Below are 10,138 nucleotides of genomic sequence, written 5' to 3'. Positions count from 1 at the left end.
ATTAAAAAAGCTACCATTGCCACTCAAACAAGATTAATATTATTTATTTAGATAGTGGTAATCTTTCCTCATTGTCAAACAGTCCTTTTTATTGAGAAACTGTGCTACTGTACTGAACCATGCAGCATGGACACAATTAAAATGGTCACTTCTTGTCAAAAAGGTTTCCAACCCCTGTGAGTTCCCCCAGGAATCAGTTGTCTTGTTCACATGGAAATTAGGTGAAATGTGTGAGACTGTGTTTTGAACAATGTGCGTCACACTTATTTCAATCTTATGGGTGTCCGTGACCTTTATTTTGACAACAGACCTTTCTTATCACTGACCATGCCTTGATAATGCAGATATGCACTAACAGAAAAAAAAGCAAAGTCCACAGAGTCCTTCCCTTTTAATGACATCTGCTGTCTACTGTGAAAAAAGTCAGTATCTAATCAGTTGGTAAATCTTAATGTTTGGGTACACAGGATTCTTATGTGGTTAAGGAATTTTCTTTAAAAAACAATGCACACTATGCAGTGGATAAAGAAAATGAATACATAGCATGTAACAGCTTGTCAACATGTGCCATTTTTCCACGTCAAAAAGACTGATGCCTACAGTACTATCCGACACAGATCACATGGAATATGAAGATAATCTTTGGGCTGGATGACATTGCATAGAGATCACTGTAAGATTTCACTGAGCACTAATCCTACAACTATAAAATAATCTTAAAACTACTGGCACAGCCCACGAGAAAAGGGCCAGAATGCTGCCATGACAAACAAATACACACAGTGGCAAAAAAACTGTGGATCAGAAACTAACCTTGTTAGATTTGTTCAAAAGTGGGGGTTTTTCAGTGCCATATGATCCTTCAGAAAACATTCTAATATGCTAATTTGGTGCTTTAGAAACATTTCTTATTATTAATGTTGAAAACAGATGTGCTGCTTAATATTTTTGTGGAAACTGCAATACATTTGAGTATTGCCAAAAGTCCAAAAGAAATGTCACTTTTAATAAATTTAAAGCATCCTTGCCTAATATTAACTGACACCTGAACATTAGTGTACATTAATACTAATGATTGATTTTACTGTTTAAGTAATTCATATATTAAATACAGTACAAATGATGAAATAGTGATAAAATATACTCTAATTACCCTGGACAACAAAGCATAAGTACTTCAAATAATATCAAAGGGTTAGTTCACCCAAAAATGAAAATAATGTCATTTATTTCTCACCCTCATGCCGTTCCACACCCGTAAGACCTTCGTTCATCTTCGGAACACAAATTAAGATATTTTTGTTGAAATCCGATGGCTCCGTGAGGCCTCCATAGGGAGCAATGTCATTTCCTCTCTCAAGATCCATTAAGGTACTAAAAACATATTTAAATCAGTTCATGTGAGTACAGTGGTTCAATATTAATATAATAAAGTGACGAGAATATTTTTGGTGCGCCAAAAAAAACAAAATAACAACTTATATAGTGATGGCTGGTTTCAAAACACTGCTTCAGGAAGCTTCAGAGCATAATGAATCTTTTGTGTCGAATCAGCTGTTCGGAGCGCCAAAGTCACGTGATTTCAGCAGTTTGGCGGTTTGACATGCGATCCGAATCATGATTCGATACATTGATTCATTTATGCTCCGAAGCTTCCTGAAGCAGTGTTTTGAAATCGGCCATCACTATATACAGTAAGTCGTTATTTTGTTTTTTGGTGCTCCAAAAATATTCTCTTCACTTTATAATATTAATATTGAACCACTGTACTCAGATGAACTGATTTAAATATGTTTTCTTTATGGATCTTGAGAAAGGAAGTGTTATTGCTCCCTATGGAGGCCCCACGGAGCAATCGGATTTTATCAAAAATATCTTAATTTGTGTTCCAAAGATTAACGAAGGTTTTACTGGTGTAGAACAGCATGAGGGTGAGTAATAAATGACAGAATTTTCATTTTTGGGTGAACTAACCCTTTAAGCAAGAAAAAATACTTACTTTGTCAGTGAAAATCCTTCTTGTTCCTCTTTTCTGTGTTATTTAGCTTTTGTTCTTGTTTTTAAAAGATACAAGTCCTTACATCCAATGAACCGCAACAGTTCTTTCCCAGTCACAAACATGCAGAGAGATAGAGGAACTGGAAAACAGACCGGAGAAAGAGCAAAATCAGGATAGGAACTGGCAGAAGAGAAAGCAAGGAAGAGGTAAAGGAAAAGCAGCAATGTTTGGTAGTAAGGAGCTGGGCATGCACTGACTGTCAAACTCTGTGACATTTCCAATACATGCTTTTCCTGCACGCTTAAGCTCTTTACAAAACAACAGCTTTTAGAGCACTGAGAGTGTGCTAGTGCTGGCCAAATGATGAGCTGACGAAGGCATCAGTCAATATAACACACCACCACCAGCACTCGAGCACCAAGAGAGTGTGTGTATGTTAATAGAATAAACATAAGGAAGCTATTTGGTCAAAAATGAACATTAACAGAGTCACTAAATCCAACTGCAGGTAGCCAGAGCATCACATCCGGTATATATTCCACTTGTGTTTGTAAATGATTTGTTAATGTGATTGTAAAGACAACGTCAATGTCAACGTCAACAACAACTGTCGTCTGTCATGCATTTGCATCAACACGTCAGAGTAGGTCAGTTTTTGTATGCAAATCATTTAAATACTGTCACATTCCATTCAAAGGTTGCTGGAGGTTTTTTCTTTATATATACTCACTATCATATACATTTTTTGCTTATACACACTACAATTCAAATGTATGAGGTCAGTAAGTTTATTTTAAGAAATGTATCCTATTCAACAAGGATGCATTCAATTGATCAAAAAGTGACATTAAAAACATGCATAATGTTACAAAAGATTCCCATTTCAAATAAATAGGTTTTTTTTTTTTTTTTTTTACAGAATACTGATTCCACAAAACTATTAAGCAGCACAACTGTTTTCAACATTGATAATATTAAGAAATGTTTCCTGAGCAGAAAATCATCACATTAGAATGATTTCTGAAGGATCATGTGACACTGAAGACTGGAGTAACAATGCTGAAAATGCAGCTTTGCCATCACAGGAATAAATTACATTCTAGAAAACGGTTATGGATAAGAGACTTTTTTCAAAAACATTTGAAAAAAATCTTACCAACCCCCAAGTCTTGAATGGTAGCGTAAATGCAACACATGGAACAAATATGGGGCAAAATATTGTATTAGTATTAGCCATATTACTTGTGACAGATTAATTTTGACGTTATCCTTTCTTTTAAAATTTCATAAGCCTATTTATTTTGCTGCCCTAACTATACATGGTTAGTTGCATTTTATTATTAATATTTATCAGGAGTAGTCAGTTGAGAACCACTGCTTAAACAAATCTGAACTAGACTCTATATTGTCAGTACTGTGTATGACAAAAAATAAACAAACTGACGGTGCTAATCTGTAACATTGAGACCGTAAGCATGTTTAAAATTGTACAGTTAGGTGTTATGGTGGAGTTAAGCAGATGATGTGCTTCATTTCCTTCTGTGCAGACTGTGTAGACAACGACAGGAGCTCTCAACTCCCTCCTGTGTGTTACTATAAGTAACTGTGAAAGTAGGCTACAGCCTATTTGAAACGTTTAAAAGGTAAGATAAAGAAATGACAGACAACTGACTGACAAAAGAAAAATCCTCAGCCCATTATACTCATACATCTACACATGTACGTCTCCCTCATTGACATTTTAACCATAAAAATGTTACTCTGTCATTTAACTGCCCATTATCCCAGAGGAATGAACGTTTTGTATCCAGCACTCCGCAAAGCTTTGCCCCAGATACAGGCATAAATCTGTGTCAGGATCCAGAGTTGGCCACAAATCCCTCTCCTTTTCTCCTACTGGACAAAAGTCAGATCAGCATCTGGGTGACTTTCAGCCAGCCTACATTATGCGTCTGGCCTTCAAATATAATCCATCTGTCAATTTAAATTTTCGTATTCAGACATGCATATTGAGGGGGGTGCAAAAGTAATCTGCACATATGTCTAATTTAATGTAAACCAAATCTTCCAATGAACATAAGTGATGCTTAATTCTCTCCAATTACTGCAGGACAAGGAAATACATTACCATTGTATGCTAAACTGTTTCAGATATTTATAGCCTGCATGCATTCATGTCATAATCTGAGATGTGATTTTATATTTTACTTTTCATTTCCTCATAATCAGCAGTGTGGTCTATGTCGGAAATATTCAACATTAATATTCTAACATATTTTGTACATGTTTTATATATTTATATAACTGAAAGCACATTGCACACAGCTTAGTGTATGTGTTACACTTTATGTGTGTGTATACATTATATATATATATATATACACATAAATAAAAAATAAATACAAATTAAAAAGATGTTTAATTTAATAAAATTAGAAGTTTACATATGTATATTTTTTATAAACACTTCTAAATCCATTACTAAAATACAACAAAAACATTATATATATATATATATGACATGTAAATAATAATGTAAATAATGTAATAATGTAATGTAATAATGTCCTAATTCAAAAATAAATCTTAATATGTCCTGGATATGTTTCATGAGACTCATCATCACTCTGTTCTGTTCCCTTGAGAGATGAATAGTGTTATTTAGAGACAACTCTCAATATTTTTCATGAACTGAGATGAGGAGCACATATCGAGTCGAGATTAAGGGCGATTATAGATTTAATCTCCTCCAGCAGGGAATTCATGGGTGTTTCATTGTAACTAATGGTTTTGAATATGACAGGCAAAGCATCTCAGACAAACATGTCCAAGCAAACAAACACAACACAACACAACAGCGTCTACTACAGTTATTCAAATCAACATGACTGACCAATCAGTCAACAACAGTCCTTACCCTTCACAAACAGCAATCCTTTTATAGTTTGAATGTCCCATATAAATATTACTTCATATAAACAGATATTCAATAACCCATAAAATACTGTGGGTTATCGTTTGTGAATTAAGTGTGCACGTCACAGTGACGGATATTAGTAAGTTTTAATTAAAAACAAAACAAAAATTACCACTATAACAATATCTCAAATCAAAATGAACACGACAACTGACTGTCCTGAAACTTAATATAAATATAAATGTAGTCGCGTATACTCACATTGTGATGTAAATCGCTGAGAAAGTGCCGTTGGTGTGATCTCTGGCATTCACTTGCTCTTTAACTGAGCCGGTGGAGCAAAACACCGTCATATCAAGCGATACGTGACGCTGAACACAAGGTGTAATATAACGCAAATCATTCCCTCTTACAGGATGACTGAAAGTTCACTCAGTGAACACAGGATGGCGCTGCTGTTGTACAGAATATATATTTAATCGAAATCAGCATAGTAAAACAACAGCCAAACAAAACATTTTAATTAAGGGCATGAACATATTTTACACACTATTAACTTATTTACAATGGCACCAGATAATAAACACCAATATCAGTGTGCAGAATGTATAAAAACAGCAGAATTGAAGCAATGAACCGAGAGTAGTAGGTCTCAGGAGCCTCCGCATATTCCCCTGCAATTCATATCAGCACATTATAAAAAAAAGACAATAAAATGAGTTCTTTTGCATAATTAAAAAGCTCCAAATGGGACCAAAAGGCACATTTCCGGTCGTCCAGGTAGGTATGTGAGGACTGCATATGAAATTAAGTCCCATAAACATGCCAGACAGTGGAGAAGCTTTTGAGGCAAGCTTTTTAAGAAGTCTTCTTAGTGTGTTTAGTGTGAAAAACATCCATGGTGGTTTCATGACACTCTCTCAAATCATAATCACAGTATCCTAGAGAGAAGCGACCCTTAAAAAAAAAAAAAAAAAAGAGGAACAGTTTAATATATTTATTATGCAAACACTCACAAATAGTAGGTTCTTCTTTGAACATTTCACAAGTATAAATGCTTACTGAACATGATTATGCAATCCTGATAACTGTTTAATTTAGGTGGTACCTTTGGTTTTTTAAAATAATCGAGTCCTCTGCCGATCTTAATTATCCAACCATTATTAAACCTGAGGAAACAAAATGAATGAATAGACAATGTTATGACATTATTCCCCAGTGTGTTTGCTGTAATATACAGTCAATGAGAGAAAGATGTACCTGATCTCCCTGTCATGAATAGTAGAGGAGTACTGAATGTCCAGACAGATATTTTGACTCTGTAGTGACTGTTTTATTTCTGCCAGGGCATTGGTTTGTTGAGCGGAGCTGTCCTAAAAAACCCCACACATGATTAAGCTAATGCATGTCAAATAAATGATACCACTGATGAACGATATGATAAAACTTTACCTCATCCTGTGAGGTCAGAAGGTGAATCGTCTTTACTTTACATGGACATTTCAGCAGCATTTCACAGAAACGAAGAAAATTATACAACTGCAAAGCAAAACATTTGTTATGTGTTTCACTCTGTAATACAGTTCTTTTGTATTTCAGCATTTTATTGACTCCTAAATCTAGGAGCGTCACTGTAGTCTCTACCTGATGGACGTGCCGTACATAGGGGTCTTCCACCCAGACTTCAGTCAGTCTGTCTCTGATGTACGGTTTAAAGAGGGATTCGTAGCTGAAACCAGTGGAGCTGTCAGCTATCCTTATCTGCTCATGGTATTTACCATCTGACAGATGAGATAACAATGAGAAAAATGAACAGTTAATGTGAATAGTAAAGGTTGTTTAAACAAGACAAACACAAATATGATCATCCCCACTCTAAAATTTAAAAGGCAGCTATATATTTTACTGTAAAACACCCAATTTATACTGTGAAAAAGAGGTATTATAAATGGGTCTCATTCATGAAACATTCGTAAATATACGAGTAAATATGTGAGTGATTTGCACGTAAAGAGACCTTCCCGAAAACTCTTCTCCTGATTCACAAATACTTCATAAACGTCAGAAGTGATAGTGAAATGTGTGTGTGTTAATGAATTCCAATCAGTCGTAAATGGGACGCGCGTGCACGCTCATTCTCAATTACCATAAATCCCGCCCATTAAATCCAACTGACAACTATATATGGGCATCATATTATGACACCAAATGAAGGATTTTGGCCATTTTATAGGAAACAATTTCCATAACAATTAAGGGGCCATTAGTTTGCCCAACCGTATTGAAATCAATTCATTATTTGATTAAAGTGCTCTGTTTGCAGATGCTATTACTGGCTCTCACAAAAAAACGTATGTAATTACTATATATCATATTTTTTCAAAATGCTGTGTAAATATGTACCTTATTAAGGTGAATTAAAATGCAGCCTTATTAATGAGCAAAATGTTCGGATGTTAAACGCACTATTTACGCGTGGCTGGGAGCAGGTGTCGATTTCTTTCGTACCAACTAACATTTGGAAATTACGAACATTGTAATGAATCCAAAAATTTACGCCAGAACCACTTTACATGCGATTTACACAAAAATTCGTTCTGCTCGTGTTTCATGAATGAGACCCAATGTGTGTAAAGTATTAGTTGGAAAATATATAGTTTCTATTTTGTTACATTGTTACATTTTTTTCTACCCACAGTACTGTACTGTTAGATGCATTATTTATTTAAATTAAAATAGTATTATTTGTTTTAATTCTTTTTTTAGTGCTGTCAAACGATTAATCGCGATTAATTACAGCCAAAATAAAAGTTTGTGTTCACATAATATGTGTGTGTACAGTGTATTTTTATTTTATATATAAAATAGTTAATTTATATATAAATATATATACACAAGTAAATATTTCTTAAATATATACATGTGTGTGTGTATGTATGTATATAATTATATATATATATATATATATACTGTACACACATATTATGTGAACACAAACTTTTATTTTGAACTTATTTTTTAATCATGATTAATTGTTTGACAGCAGTAATTTTTTTATTTTCTTTAACCAAATGTATTCATTTATTTGTTTATTTTTACACTGTTTTTCTATAAACTTTTCCACAGACAAAAACTTTTTACACCGTTTTACAATAAACTTTTTTTCAGTAGTTTCAAAGCCTTCATCTGATCTGATTATACAGGAATTCCAGTATGTGTCACATTTTTTAACGGCCACCTTCCGCCTTCGAGGATATTTATTCATATATATTTGACTGTGTTTATTAGAAGGAAGAAAGTCATATACACCTATGGTTGCTTGAGGGTGATCCTTTAACAACAGTGACAATGAGCGCTTATCAGGATCAAATAAATGCTGGATTTTCAAAAGTATGTTAAGTATACGAAGTTAACAACATAAACTCTTTAAAATACGATCATGATTTTTACACACCGGTCTGTTATTGTAGGGACACAGACGTTACATTTTCATGCCCCTAAACACGATACTGAACAAAACAAATTATGTTACTTTACATGTCAGTCAGATGGCCTCTGAGCAGTTCTTGGCCAATGAAAGCTGCGATGGAGACCAGACAATCTGCCACAGTCTGAAGGTCTGGCTACACGAGACTATCCTAGCCAGTGTTGGGAGTAACGCGAGTTACGTAATCAGATTACTTTTTCAAGTAACTAGTAAAGTAATGCATTATTTTTACATTTACAACAAATATCTGAGTTACTTTATCAAATAAGTAAAACAAGTTACTTTGTTTTCCAATTAATTGACTGACACCTCTCCTGTGCCTATGCAATATTGTAACGCATTACTTTACTTTTAAAAGTAAAATTTCCCAACACTGACCCTAGCACTCCATTGCTGCCCCCTGCGCCTGCAGTTTAAAATCTTTCTTTACCTTCTTTCAATTTGTTCACATGGTCTTTGATCTGTTCTGCTCGGTCCATGTAGCCCTTGATCTTCTCTCTGTAGTGGACCTTCTTTGAATCATCTTTAACAGCTAGGAAAACAGTGATTATATTCAGACTTCCATTTCAACTTTACATTTACCTTTCCCAAACTTTTGGCATACCTTTCAGTACATCCAGCAGGAGCTGGATCCCTTCCTGGTAGCACACCAGAGATTCCTGAAAGCGTGAGCTTTGATCAAGCTCCACAGCTCTCTTCAAGACAGAGATAGCAGAGCTCTCCATGCCTGGGAGGAAATCCTGAGCCATATCTACCTTCTGTGATGGCTGGAGCAACAGAAGAAGCAGCAGTGCAGAAGAACACAGTCCACCTGACAGTGATTCTTACATGTGCATTATGTTAGTGTGTGTCATATAGCACATAGGTCTGCGCTTGTTTATGCCTTTCAAAAACCTAAAAGAATTGTCACACCATTGTCAACACTATCCAAGAAAATAAAACTTGAAAACATTCAAATTGTGTGGGCTTTCGTGGTCCAATGTTACACTAAATCAACAGAAGCACATTTACTTATTTAAAATGAATTAAAATAATTACGTGTCAATTGTCTTCGAACGCGAATACAACTTTCTGAGTGAAATAACCAGTTTTTAATCAGACGACACTGTACGCTTCCTGTAGGAACTAAAGTGTGGGTACACCCGTGTCTATTATTCTGAAGGACCAACTTCCGTTTCCGTTGACCGCAGCTGACTAATAAAAGTCCACATATTATTATTAAAAGTCAATAACATGGTTTACCCAGTTACGTTATAAATTATAACAAATGAATATAATTAAACTATAATATTAAATGCACAAATTTGTTAATTTGTCACAAAATGTACTTTATATATTTAAATTTTATTTTATTTAAATAGGCTAATGCTCATATCATGGAATCATTGTTATATCAGTCTATTACATGAATGCATAGGAAACACTAATGTAGCTAAATATAAATGCACTAATATAATAATATTACAAACAAATAAATGCAACATAGTTAGCTCTAGTTCTTTTGTGTAGTGTTAGTCTAGTGAATTTGCTAACTTTTGTTCTTATTGTCAGACTGGTCTTTTTGTTTTTGGAAGTTCTCCAAGAGTTCCCTTTTTGTGTGAGAAAAACACTCTCTAACCGCAGTTTAATTACAGTATCTTATGGAGAGATGACTCTTCAAAAACTTAGAGAGATGTAATTAACATAACAGGATTCTCATCTATCAGTGATACAGCAAGATTTTACTGCGAAACAT

General features: G+C 34.5%; 1 protein-coding gene across 2 annotated transcripts; it reads right to left on the bottom strand.

Annotated features, from left to right (window-relative positions):
• Positions 1-2,005: 2,005 nt before the first annotated feature.
• Positions 2,006-9,533, bottom strand: mitd1 (MIT, microtubule interacting and transport, domain containing 1). 2 transcript variants are annotated; one of them, XM_067408644.1, is made up of 8 exons: positions 9,008-9,533; positions 8,834-8,935; positions 6,561-6,697; positions 6,369-6,455; positions 6,177-6,289; positions 5,979-6,085; positions 5,178-5,873; positions 2,006-2,138 (listed from the first exon to the last, which is right to left on the bottom strand). In XM_067408644.1, exons 1-7 carry the CDS (start codon positions 9,150-9,152, stop codon positions 5,848-5,850), a joined length of 717 nt encoding a protein of 238 aa, XP_067264745.1. In that variant the 5' UTR covers positions 9,153-9,533; the 3' UTR covers positions 2,006-2,138; positions 5,178-5,847. The 2 variants fall into 2 exon arrangements, with proteins under 2 accessions (XP_067264745.1, XP_067264744.1); XM_067408643.1 differs by having other exon boundaries at positions 6,025-6,085.
• Positions 9,534-10,138: the final 605 nt, after the last annotated feature.

Source organism: Chanodichthys erythropterus, chromosome 14, assembly GCF_024489055.1.
Source record: "Chanodichthys erythropterus isolate Z2021 chromosome 14, ASM2448905v1, whole genome shotgun sequence".
Taxonomy (NCBI): Eukaryota; Metazoa; Chordata; class Actinopteri; order Cypriniformes; family Xenocyprididae; genus Chanodichthys; species Chanodichthys erythropterus.
The sequence above is the reverse complement of the archived record's forward strand: the minus strand, read 5'-3'. Positions and strand labels throughout refer to the sequence as shown.

What these genes read in the sequence shown, in the direction of transcription:
- mitd1 (XM_067408643.1), bottom strand. Translation starts at nt 9,152, where the DNA reads ATGGCTCAGGATTTCCTCCCAGGCATGGAGAGCTCTGCTATCTCTGTC. An exon ending in ATTCATGACAGGGAGATCAG is followed by an intron (nt 6,086 to 6,176) that starts GTACATCTTTCT and finishes TTGTTTCCTCAG; the next exon opens with GTTTAATAATGGTTGGATAA. An exon ending in ATTATTTTAAAAAACCAAAG is followed by an intron (nt 5,874 to 6,024) that starts GTACCACCTAAA and finishes TTTTTTTTTAAG; the next exon opens with GGTCGCTTCTCTCTAGGATA.